The following is a 13,285-nucleotide window of genomic DNA, read 5'->3' on the forward strand; positions in this document are numbered from 1 at the left end:
TAGGGGATTTATGTGGGGAATACATTCCAAGGCACATGTGCTTATGTGAAATCGCATATAATTGGAACGCCAATTGGGAAAGCTTGCAAACACCCTTGTTCTGCCCCGACTCCACCCATTTTGTGATTTTTTGGGTCACTTCAGGGTTCAGCACAATGTGCATGTGTGCGATCACACACATATCAGACGAGCCTAAAACGGTTGCTGCCTGTATTTGAGTTTCAGATGATGAGAAAAAATCAAATATTTTGGTTACCTTTCATGTTAAATAATTAGAGAACTTCAGTGTCATGCCAAAAAGTCTCATTGGTAACATTTCTATTGTAACTCCACAAGTTTCCAACAACATCAGATCCATTCCCTATAGTAGAGGGCTCCAGCTGGATATGCGAGACAGTTACATATTTTGAAATAAGTTCTTTTATAGTCTATTTCTTAAGAGGGCTACTGTTGCGTAAATGTTACTTCTGTTCTAAAAACATTTCAGCAAGAAACTTTATTTTGCTATTAGTGTTTGTAGTTTGTCAAACAACAATTGTCAAACGACAATAGTTCAAAGCGACAATTATTCTGCTACTTTTTATTTATTTACTTTAAAAACAGTTTGAGATGCATGCCAAGTTGAGGTAAAATCATAAGTACTTGGAACAGAACCTAAACTGCCTGAACACCTTAGGTCCAGGGTATCTCAGGATTTGCCGGTCCCTTGTATCCCAACTTGACCAATGGGATCATCTGCAGGAGTGTTATTGGCCATTCCCCAGGCTGGTGAGGCTCATTTGACAACAAGAAATTGAGCTTTTAATGTCATCAGCCCAGTTCTGTGGAATAGAGATTCAGCAGGCATCTTCTGTGCTAACCTTTAAATGCCTGCTGAAAATGTTTCTATTCTGCAAAGCCTATGCAGGGAATTAAGAATCCATTCTTCCCCAATTGTTAATTGATGTCTTAACTTATATGGTTTTTATTGTATGGTTTTATGTTCTATTGCTTTAATCATCTGGTTTTTTAAAAATGGCATAGCCGTATATAAACACGTTTGTTAAATAAATAAATAAATGGTGAAGAATATACGTATATAGTATTGATAAATTTAATGCTGTTTTGTTCTGAACACCCAAAACATGTTGCAACCTTATTGAATAACTTGGTTTGTAATTGATTTCCCCATGTAGGTGCCATACTAGGCAGATCAGAGACACAGGAGTGTATCTTCTACAATGCTAATTGGGAAACCGATAAAACAAATCGCAGTGGCATTGAACTGTGTTATGGTGATAAAGATAAAAGACGACATTGCTTTGCAACGTGGAAGAATATTTCTGGAACTGTTGAAATTGTGAAAAAGGGTTGCTGGCTGGACGATATCAACTGTTATGACAGGCAAGCTAACTAATACTACTTTTTCATTTGTTATTCATGTATGTGTTTAAAAAGTAATGCTTGAATAAAGTCTGCACAGCTTATAGTTCAATTGGGCTGCTTCAAACCTAGAGCGTCTTTATCTTACAGAGCCTTTTAACGTAATGCCAACCCAGTTTTTTGAGTGTCACTATCTCAGCACTTGCCATTTGTAACTTTAGGGTGCTGGCACACATGTCTGTGTTGTCACAAACCACCACCTATACAACGCCCACAAATTTCAACCAATTATCACTTACTGTTTATTGTCTGGAAACAAAAAGAAATGCATTGGATTTTGCCATTGGGATTCATTTATTACCTTAGTCAGTGCTAGCAGATTGGGGTAGTAAATCACCCCACAGTTTTTCATAAACAAATGGTTGTAGAAACGTCAAGCAAGTGTCAGTAAGTTGGCATAAGCCATATAATGTTGTTTGGGGACAGTTCTCTAACCAAGGACAGCTTTCTTGCAGTTTTTTTAATGGGGTTAGAAAAACACTGTTAAAGTTAGTTTTCAGCTGAAATACCGTTTTTTTTCTAGTCAGCAATATTTTACAATTTTTTTTATAGCACTTACACTTTGTATGTTTGTATATCGGGAGGTTTTTAACGCTTGATATTTTATGTTTTTAGATATGCTGCAAGCCACCCAGAGTGGCTGGGGAAACCCAGCCAGATGAGCAGGATATAAATAAATTGTTGTTGTTGCCGCTGCTATTATTATTATTATTATTATTATTATTATTATTATTATTATTTATTAATTTATTAATGTAGTTGAAAATAAATACCATAGCTGTTAAAGGTACAGAAAGCATGTTGTCTACTCAATATGCAGGGGCAAATGTTTACTGCACAAATTCTGATCTTTAAGGTGCTACAAGATTCTTTGTTGTTCATCAATAGATAGCGGCTATTTGAATGAAACCATTAATTTAGAAGTTGACTCATTCTAGTTTTAGTGGACTGATATATTAAAATTACCTTCTACTCATATTTAGTACCAGAATTTTAAGTTGTGCCAGACAAGATATGCAAGGATGGTGATTTTTTTTTGCTCTGTCTGTTTTTAAAAACTGGGGGGGGGGTATCTTTGGGGATGGCAGAAGGAATAGATTCCCTTTGAAATAGATTCCCTTCAGAAGCCACCACATCAAGATTTATTGTGTTATTAGAGGTGGGAGTGGAAAAGTGCAAGCACTGATAGGATTTCCCCCCTGCCCCCAATACCTGGAGATAAACTTTCTGTCAGCTTTTCAAAAGGACGCTTTCACATATATCCAAGGGCTAGCAGAAACTGAGTTATCACGTCTTCCTCTCCCAAGTCCTGCAGATCCTCTTTTGAAGGACATACTCTGCTGAATATGGCGGGCTGTGGTGAGAGAGAGCTGAGAAAGGGGAGGTGGGTGCAGAGTCCCTGAAAATGGGGTTGAGGCACCATCCATTATCAGGATTGAACCCCGTAACTTATGTAGATATACTTCTAAGTATACTTATATAGAGAGTAATTTTAAAATGTAGGTGGATAGATAATTAATTTGTGATATTAAAATGTGGATGAATTTCCTTGTATTAGTGGGGGGGGGGCAGTATCCTGGGTGAATATGTTCTGATTCTTCTGTATAAGATAGTGTAAAAATAACAACAGTGGATCAGTTAACGTGTTAAACTAAATTAAAACAAGAGAAGAGATGTAGTAAAATACAAAGTGTGAAATGACAGTAGCATATTTTCAGTCCAATCTTAATTGGTGCAAGTTCCATAGTTTTCAGCCTATGAAAGCTCCTGTCAACTTTCCCAAAACATCCAGGGGGTGCCAGGTTGGGGAAGGATGACATGCTAAAATTAGTCTGAAAAGAAGCTACTTTGATTCATACTTTAAATTAAGGTTCAGCTGAAATGAAAGTTCCTTTTAACAAAATGTTTTGCACCTGCCACTTGAAAGGAGGCATTCTATAGTACACACAGTTCTTCTTTCTTGGCAGAGATGGAGGCAGATCAGCCTCTATATATATTGAGTAGCTTGTGTCTTTTAAAGTGGCTCCTAGGACTTTAAAGGTCCACAGCAATATGCACAGCATGATCTGCAGCAGTATTAAAAGGGAAGCAATGGGCAGTGTGATTTGCTAAGAGTGGTGAATGGATCACAATTTCGTAGTGAAAGGTAACCTGCTGCTTGGGGGAAAATGTCATGCATTCTGTAATATAACCTTACATCACAATAAATGAGCCAAATGAAAAGTTGGTACAGATCTGATTTAAACACCTGCAACAAGAATATTCAAATGTAGATTCATGACACAATGTTTTAAAAGCAGATATTTTATTACTTTGCATTAGTTGCTGGAGAGTCATGTCTGTGTATTTATACCATTGTAAAATGAAGATGAGTAACTGGTTTAAAACCCTTTCAGAACCGACTGTATAGAAAAGAAGGACAGTCCTGATGTGTTTTTCTGCTGCTGTGAAGGCAACATGTGCAATCAACATTTTTTCTACTTTCCAGAAATGGAGGTCACACAACGTAAGTTCAGTTTTTCTAGTTAGTCACGGTTCAATTTCTGCAACATTGAGAAATGTTATTTTCCCTCACTTATTTGTGCTGATCTTAAGAGAACTTCTGTTAATAAGAACTTTTGTAATCATTCAAATGAAATCTTAGTTATCCAATTTCAGAAGGACGTTTTAACATTAAAAGCTACATGCTTGTAAATAGCTGTGTTTCCAACAGTCTTCAGTCCATAAATATCCTTTGTAACAATTTCATGTCTTGGTCACTGATCATAATAGATGTCTATACACAGTGATACGAGTGGTTCAGTTTGGACATAATGTAATCATATTTACAGGAACAACAATAAGAACAAACCATGGAGGCTATTGGATGTTCTGTTCCTGTTCCCTTTCCTTCCTCATCTCTTTCCCCATACATTACTGTGAAAAGAAGAGTGGAAGCATATATTTCCATTTTGTTGCATTGGTAGTTCAAACCATGCTTATTGCAGGGTTGACTAACCTTTTGACAACTGGGGCCAATGGGAGTAAGAGTCCTGGAGGGCCACAAGTTTGCCACTCCTGGTTATATTGAAACAAGCTGGGGTCACACAGTGATCTGTTATACTGGCTTGTTTAAACTTACCAAAGTTTCCTGTTCAGATGTAACCAACATCAGTTAATTGAAACCTGGAAGAGGAGATTCTTCAAGTCTCTTGGCCATAACAGAGGAGGACTGGGAAGTGAGCAGGTGTGAGGCTCATTCCCATAACACTAAACTATGGTTTAGCATTGTGGCTGAAATGGACTAAATTAGATGTACTGTAAATAGCGTGAATCAAATTCAAAGATAGTCCTGCAAAATCAATAAACTTTTCACTGGATGCAAGTGATAAATATGAACTGGCAAACACTAAACAGCTACTTTATATAACGTTTTGCTAAATTTAGTACTTAAAGCACAAAGGGTAAAATTATTCTTAACATTCACTTTGTCATTGATTCATACTGAAAATAACTTATCAGCAAGAATTTAAGCATTTTGATCATTCTTAAATTTGGGAACTATTTTTAAGTATCCTTAGAGGGTCTTAAAGTAGTTATGTGTCTAACACATGGGAGATAAAGTGATACTGCTTTCTGGAGCAAATTCTGCTGATGAGATACAACACAAGCTTTCAAGTCTCATAACATATGTCAAATATAAATGAATAAATGGGCACAATGAAAGCATCTTAAATGAAAGTTGAATGCAAACTTAAACCTTTCAGTGTTTAACCTTTGATCTGATTTAAACCATTGATATCATGATGCTCTGTTTCATATGAAGTCCATTTTACTTTTCTCTGTTTATAAGAATTGGTACTTTTCTGTTTGGTCTTACACTGTCAGAAGACTAACTGGGAACTTTTCTCCCCTGCAGCTACTTCCAATCCTGTTGCATCTAAACCACCCCTTTTCAGTACCTTGCTTTATTCTCTTGTGCCTATAATGGGAATTGCAGTGATCGTACTGGTTTCATTTTGGATGTACCGACACCACAAATTAGCATATCCTCCAGTACTTGTACCAACCCAGGTAAGCCAGTTATTTTGATCTGAATTCATTTGTTGCAGAAAAATGATGGTGAGTGACTGGATCTAATGACTAGGATCAAAAGAAGTATGAGTGGAATTCTCTCATGTGGCTTCTTCCCTAGCTTCTCATTTTCACTGCAACGTCTTGCTCTGTTGAGAGTTTTGGAAGTGTCAGCATGTGGTGTGGAAGTCTTCAACTAGAGAAAGGAGTTTGTGGAAACGGGGGGCTTCTTCCCCAGCCCTTGCATGAATGAAGGTGTCCTCTGTTCCCTGAAGTGACTGCCAGGATGGTGGTTGAATGTTCTGCATAACTAATCCATTGTAAACTTCATCTCTATCTTCTGGGATTCATTCATCAGAAAAGCACAGAGATTTTAGACTTAAAAAACAAACTTGTAGGTTTTGGTCTTGGAAGTATTAAACATTAGAATCTAAAAGGTAAAGGGACCCCTGACCATTAGTTCCAGTCATGACCGACTCTGGGGTTGCGGCACTCATCTCGCTTTATTGGCCGAGGGAGCCAGCGTATAGCTTCCGGCTCATGTGGCCAGCATGACTAAGCCGCTTCTGGCAAACCAGAGCAGCACATGGAAACACCGTTTACCTTCCCTCCGAAGCGGTACCTATTTATCTATTTGCACTTTGACGTGCTTTCAAACTGCTAGGTGGGCAGGAGGTGGGACCGAACAACGGGAGCTCACCCCATTGCAGGAATTCAAACCGCCGACCTTCTGATCAGCAAGTCCTAGGCTCTGTGGTTTAACCCACAGCGCCACCTGAGTCCCTATTATTCTAACATTAGAATCTAGCAGCATCTTAAGAAATGTTACTCTAGAAGAAAGTACTTCTTCACTCCCTGCATAGTTGGAATTATGGAACTCACTCCCACAGGATGGCCCCACAGTAGTGGCCCACCAGCTTGAATAGCTTTAAAAGAGGATGAGACAAATTCATGGAATATAAGGTTATGTTCCACTTCCACTGTTAGAGGCAGTATTGTAATTTTGTGTTTTGCCGTGCCCCCATGGCTGCTAGTTAGTGACTGATGTCTGCAGCATTGTTTCAGAATTCAGAATGTGCCTACTTCACAACCTGTAGCATAGAAAGTCACTGGAGAAAAAATCCAGTTCATTAAAACTTAAATTTACTGAACTAAAATTAAAAGTGAGACAGTCTGTTATATGTGTCGTAAAGGCAGGGCACACAAGCTTTACACATGGTGGTGAATAATTTGATTGTATTCAGGCATTAGTCGTCTTGTTTAATAAGCTGAGATAAAAGCAAGTCTTTTGGCTGTGCATGCAACCAGGAAGCTGTGAATGTCCTGTCAAATAGCTAGAAGTGGATACAATCTGTGACAAGGGAGGTGATGCTTTTGGTGAAGCTATGAGCTTGTTTCAACTAGTGCATTATTCAGTGCTGATACATATTATCTTGGTTTCTCTGGAATCGCCTGTTTTTAAAATTAACTTCCCTTTTGCCTTTACTTCCTTTTTGTCTCTACTTGTTGTTGTTGTATGTGTGCATGTACACATTTGCATGCGCGCACACACACACACACATACACACACATCAATGCATGTTAGTCATGGCCATTAACTTGAGTGGGTCTAGTCTGAGTTGGACTAGCATTGATTACTACCTATTGTGTTTATAAATCAGAAAATAAACATGATCTGATTTTTAAAAAAGAATTGTTCCTATGATACAGATTTTATAGGATTGAATCCTACAATGGACTCGATCCTATAAAATATTATTGGTAATAATATACAGATTCTTATTAGCATTTTTGTTGCAGAAATTTGGCTAGATGTAGAGCTTTTGATGTAAACTCATTAATGCAAGAGCACAGATGAGGATATTGACACATTTGCACCAGGTGTAAGGAAGGTGTCCATATGTTTAGGATTATTTCAATGGAAAAGGAATTGTTCATGATATACTGGTCTTTTTTATATTAAAAGCCTAAAGGTCAAATGGTTTCCCTTGGAGATGAGCACTGCCTCATTTTTATGAAGTATCTCTCTTAGCTGACCAATTTAGAATCATTTTGTGTAAACACTGTTAAGAACTAAATTGCTGTCAGTGTTCGCTGCTGTACAGTGATCTCTTCTAGTTTGAGGGCTATTTTAAGCGTGTTCAGGTGGTACAGTACTTCTCAAAAGCGTGCAGGTTGAGAGAGCACATGGGAGAAATAATTTTAAAATGTACCTCCACACCAGAATCTCCTTTATGTTTGTTTAAATAGGCTGCTTAATTTTGGAAGTTTTCAGAGATCTTCTTTCCACTACACCCAGTTTCCTCATAGATTGGTCTCTATTACATGTTTCAGCTGCAGTTTTCAGCAGTTCAAAAATGCAGCTCTGTTCAGGAAAGAAAGTTTTGAATTTTGCAATAGTAGCCGATGGTTTATAGATAACTTTATAAGCTTCTGTTTTCTATGAACCAGCTGTGTTTAAAAGTTTACATATGTAATTTGATGAATAAATCTTGTCATAAAACAATTTTGCGGCAGCTAGTTAATGTGAGGATACTGGGTTTCATAAGGCTAGCCTGCATCTGCTGTTGCATGGTGGCTATTACTTAAATTGAATGTGCAATTCTTAGTAGCTAAGCGGAGTTTATTTACTGTTCTGGTTCCTTTAAAAGTGGCTCATCTTTCTCTTAGTTTATTGTTAAACCAGGCTTGTGTTGCAAGCACTTAAAAGCATGGTTCTGATTAAAAATGAAAGTGGTGAAATGAAGTTGGTCTTTCCATGACAATAAAAGCAACAGTCATGGGAAACTTGGAGTATTTCCATGTTTCAAGAGTGTCCTAACACAAAGTGCAAAGTGGAGGGATAGTGCAAGTATGATTCTCAAAGCCTGTCGTCTCATGCTGCTGTGGAATGGGTTAAAAGGCCTTTCTTTCTTTCTTTCTTTCTTTCTTTCTTTCTTTCTTTCTTTCTTTCTTCTTTTGTGGCATTACATATTTTTTTAAAAAATTAATATATTCTTAGTACTTAACTGTCGTACGTATTGACAGTTGTTCATTTATTTTTTTAAAGTATACCCCGCCTTTCATCATTGTCATTACCAGGTTACAGCATGACATAAAAAAAAAAGAAAATCAGTAAAATGAAAACAACAAAAATCCTTAAAACAATTAAAAACAGCTCAAGCAAGAAGACTTAGCTTTTTAGACTTTATAAACTCCTTCCTCACTCTAAACTGATGCCTCCTTTCATTCTCTCAACATAAAATTTCAGTTTATTACTAACTTAATATTTATTTTACTTAAAATATTACATTCTCAAGGCTGCCTATATTATACATATTGCTGGTGTATAATATAAAAAGACATATGCAGTACAAAAATATCAATATAATAATGCCCTGAACTTAGCAAATGTGTTGGAGTATATCTAAAATGTGTAAGTGTATCGGCACTGCAAATAGAGGTAGTTGCAGCATTTCAGAAATGGTGTTGTTCTGCACATTATTCCTTGCTGTACTGATAGATTTTGGTGTTGGACAGTTTATCCTCTGAACAAAGCTTTTCGATATTGTGATTCTGTTCCTAGCATTACATGTTCCTTTCCTTTCTCATCCTCTTCTCTGTCTGGATTCTTTTTCAGCTTTGTCCTGTACCCCCTGTCTTTTTCTCTGCAGCTCTACCCTTTCCAGTGAACCCTTATATTTCTTTTCCATCCAGAGATGAAGAAGGATGTCCTCTTTTGTATATTATATCCCACTTCTCTTGTCAGCAGGATCTAGGCCTTTTTGTTCGTATTTGTAAAAACTGCCATACTCTTGCTCTTTTACTAAATTACTATTTTAGGTTGGTATTTAGTAATATGAGGGTTGCATATTACCACTGTAGGTGGTTAATGTGGGTTGTAGCCACCTTTTTATTTCCTTCATTTCCTGTATTTTTTTTTAAAAAATAAATTGCTCATTCCCATTGGTGCTCAAGTAAAAGTGAACTAAATACAAATGATCTTTCAAAAATAAGCGAGAATCCATAAATAGGACATAAATGTTTTAAAGGTTTTTTTAAAAAAATATATACCTTAGGCTCCAGATTTTGTTTCAGAAGCTCTGGAGTTTGTACAGTCATTGCCAGCATAAAACTTAAATGAAACTGAGGGTTTTACTGAGAGTAATTTAATAGCAAGTCAGAGAACAAAATTGAGAGAAAACAGTGCATTTATAACGTTTTTTTAGTTGACCTCCCAGAATAGAAGTATTAACTCAAAAAGTAAAAGTTCACTTTAAAAAGAAAGTTAAAATAGAGTTGTGTTTTTGTTTTTCTTCTTATTATTTTTGGATCTTGCTTCAGAATGTTTTAAGCTACCATTAGATGACGCAATGCTGCCCTCTGGTGTAATGTAGAAACATATTAAATTCTTCATACTTGCATATTACTTTAGAAAAGTTGAAAATTTCATAGTAATGTCTATAAAACCACCTGTTTAATCGGTGATTGAACCCATGTTCGAAACTCCCATTGTCCTACGCATGTTTTGCAACAAGGAATTTCATTAGTGCAAGCAGTTTCTGAGCTTTGGACGCAGTACTGTGCCTAAGATTTCAGATTAAAACTGCAAAGCGGAAGGAAAGGAGGGCCTTTTTCTGCCTCCCAAATTCCAGCCGCTCTCTGAAGACTGGAGAAGAGACCCTCTTAAGAATATGAGGGGGTTGGGCAGGGGAAGGACTAGACCATGTGAAAAACGAACATAATATTTTAGCTGCAGTTCATTCATTTTTATCTTTGTATTCTTGTTATAAAAAAAAGTGCCTAGACATTCCATTGTTGTGGCCATATCTCAGCTTCTAACACTGGATTGAACTCCCTAGTGCTACGACTGCATTGTAGTATGTCACTGAGATTCTCTGACAATGGCAGCATGCTCGGATTTATTTCACATGGATTATTTGGTGGAAACTTTATAAAATATCAATTTCAGCATTTGATTCTAAATACATGATAATAAATACTGAAATTTCATTTGTGTCGGACTGTAACTATTGCTGCATCTCTTACAGTCAAAGGAGAATTAATGTAAATTCTTGGGTGATTTTAGTTCTTGATTTTTCTTAAAGAGATCTATATAAAATCTTAGCAGTAACTTTTTAGTGCTTTCCTTTTATCACTTTTCCTAAGCTTGTACTTAATTTTTGCTGTATGAAGTAATATTCTTTTGCCTGTGTGTTCTTCTTTACAAGCACGCCTTTCATATAATGATAGAGGTAAGAGGCATTGTTTTATTCATAGCCATGGATATGTGGAGTTGTAGACTGGGGCAGGACCTGGGCATTTATAAATGTTTGAGCTAAAAAAAAATCATATACGGGAATTCTAGAAAGTACAGGTAGATTTCGTTCCTACAAATGGTTCTTTGTTTCTGTATCACACTATCTGGCTATGACTTGTGGTGGCATACCCCAGCATTTTAAGTAGAATAATCTTAATATTGTTCCAACTACAATCAACATGGAATTTATATTCCCTGGGGTCAAATTTTATATTGACATATATGCTGTTCTTTACAACTTTTATGGGTGCTTTTGGCAAAGTGGAGACAATAAGAGAAAACTGTGTTACATTGATAAGTTTTGACATGTAGCATGAATTTGGAAAACATAAGATCAAGGACCTTTGGGTATGTAAAGCTAGTCAAGCAGTCATTTCAATCATGACCATTGAATTTGTTCCATTGTATATTTTGCATTAAATCTATTGTTGTCTTGATTGGAATTTGGAAATGAAATAGGCTTACGTAAGATTTGCATTTTGTACACCTCTTATCTGAACACATATTCATGCTCCCCCTTCCATGAAATATATCTGAAGGCAGATGAGTTGTTTATTACATAGATAACATATTTAACTGAATCTGTTTTTAAAGGTTCTGCATATTCTGTATTTATCAGTTATTATCCATCTATACTAATATTCATTGACACTGCTTTGCTTCTTGTTTTCAATGAGGATTTATTAGTTATTAGTAACTCCTGTTTTTATAGCTATGGCATCCAGAAAATGTGAAATAAATGCAAGTAGTAGTTTGACTATGACTGTAATTCATAGATTATAATTGGTAAAGGAAATGGCTTGATTCAGTTTACTAAAGTCAGAAAGCAGAACCCCACAATATATTTGAAAGTTGCCCTTTTGTAACCTTTTATACAGGGGCTAGTACAGAGAGCTACAGAAACAGCAATTCATTAGTTTAACCTCTTGCCAGCTTTAACATTTGCTGTGCTGTCCTGCAAAGATCAGAGCTTGGAATTGAATGGAGGGTGTGTTCAGGGTACTGACAAATTTGCACAGTGACAGCTGCAGAGGGTTAGGAACATATGGGAGAAAGCTTTGCTTCCCTTTGGTGTCTCCACCCACCCCGACTGCAAGAAGTGAGAGTAGGAAGCATACTTCTTTCTCACTTCCTGCAGCAACAAGGTGGAGAGGGGGGACAGATAATTGACCTGGCCTCCCTCCGCCCTTCAATGCTTGACGTGAAAAGGATAAACACATTGAGAAGTGGTTTTTATTCCATGGAGACCGTATCCCCGTCCTTGAGCAAGGCCCCGATGGGTGGTGAGGAGTGCACCTTGCTCCAGTACAAGAACAGCTGGGAGCCTACCTTAATCTCCCGATTGAAGGGCTGCCGTTAGTGACCCCACACCTGATTTGTGTAGGTTGGGTTGGTGTGGCTTCCCCAAAACAGCCTTTTAGGCCAAATGAGGAAGGCTGGTGGCCCAAGTTTGGTCTGGAGGTTCCCCACCTTTGGAGTAAGGGTGAGGCAAGCTAGGTAGGAAGTTGCATATTAAAGGTAGAAGTTGGCTATTTGAGAAGGAGCTCTTCTGTAAAGGAAAGAAGGAATAAAATTTGAACAACTGCCTTCCCTCTGGCTGAGTCCAAAGGGTGCCCAAGACTTGTTCTCCCCTCAATGTATACAGCAAAGTGGGATGGGGAATCCAGGTGACACTTCTGTTATATACACAGCAGAAGTGGGAGTCCATATAGATCAGGAGTGGCCAACTCCCAAGAGACTGAGATCTACACTCAGAGTTAAAGGCTGGCAGTGATCTACCCCCTTTTGTGGGGTTCAGGTCAAAGTTGTTAAGCTTTTTAGGGAAGAGGAAGTGGGGGGCAAAAACGTTGAGCTTCTTTGGGGGGAGCCAGTGATCTACCACATACGTCCAGTGATCTACCAGTGGATAATGATCTACCTGTTGGACGTGCCTGATATAAACAAACTGCTCTTTATGTATTTGCATAACTTGGTTATCATTTGGAAAATTTGTTCCACATATTTGGTCTTGTATGGCTAAATCTTTTCTGATATCTATTCATTGTCAAGCAAAACTGCCTCATAGAAGAGGGAAGCCTGTGTTTGTTTAGATAGGAAATGTCTAAAATAGGCACTGTAGGTTTTTATAGTGTTAAATAATTTTATAGTGTTAAATGAAATGGTATGCTTGCCTAAAAAGTGGTCTTGCCATCTCATCTAGCCCTGCAATTACACCTGGCAGGAGTAGTCACAACCTGTATGCTGAATGTTACAGAACCTGATACACGCAGCTTAAAGGGCCTCAGGTGACCACTTGAGTTCTTCAATAGTTCTCTTGGATGATAGTTTCAGCTGTGCCCTAAGAAATCCTTGGTGCCTGATGTATGGTTGCTTATTGTAATGTGTTTTGAAAAATAATTTTTTCAAGGAGACACAGGTGCAGCCATTCAATTATCTCAACAAATACGATCTTGGTAAGGTTTGGGACACTGCTGTATTAAAAGCCCAGTGTGCCTTCTGCTGTAAATTTTA

At 37.5% G+C, this 13,285-nt stretch overlaps 1 protein-coding gene across 3 annotated transcripts in view; it reads left to right on the forward strand.

Moving 5' to 3' along the window:
• Positions 1 to 13,285, forward strand: part of ACVR2A (activin A receptor type 2A) — a 52,463-nt gene that overhangs the window by 27,233 nt on the left and 11,945 nt on the right. Inside the window, exons 2-5 of one of the 3 annotated variants that reach the window (XM_053406282.1) lie at positions 1,176 to 1,383; positions 3,819 to 3,928; positions 5,321 to 5,475; positions 10,686 to 10,709. In XM_053406282.1, coding sequence (XP_053262257.1) covers positions 1,176 to 1,383; positions 3,819 to 3,928; positions 5,321 to 5,475; positions 10,686 to 10,709 — 497 coding nt within the window. The remainder of the gene's footprint in view (positions 1 to 1,175; positions 1,384 to 3,818; positions 3,929 to 5,320; positions 5,476 to 10,685; positions 10,710 to 13,285) is intronic. The other 2 variants (XM_053406297.1, XM_053406289.1) reach the window with 2 other exon arrangements.

This window comes from Podarcis raffonei, chromosome 1, assembly GCF_027172205.1.
Source record: "Podarcis raffonei isolate rPodRaf1 chromosome 1, rPodRaf1.pri, whole genome shotgun sequence".
Taxonomy (NCBI): Eukaryota; Metazoa; Chordata; class Lepidosauria; order Squamata; family Lacertidae; genus Podarcis; species Podarcis raffonei.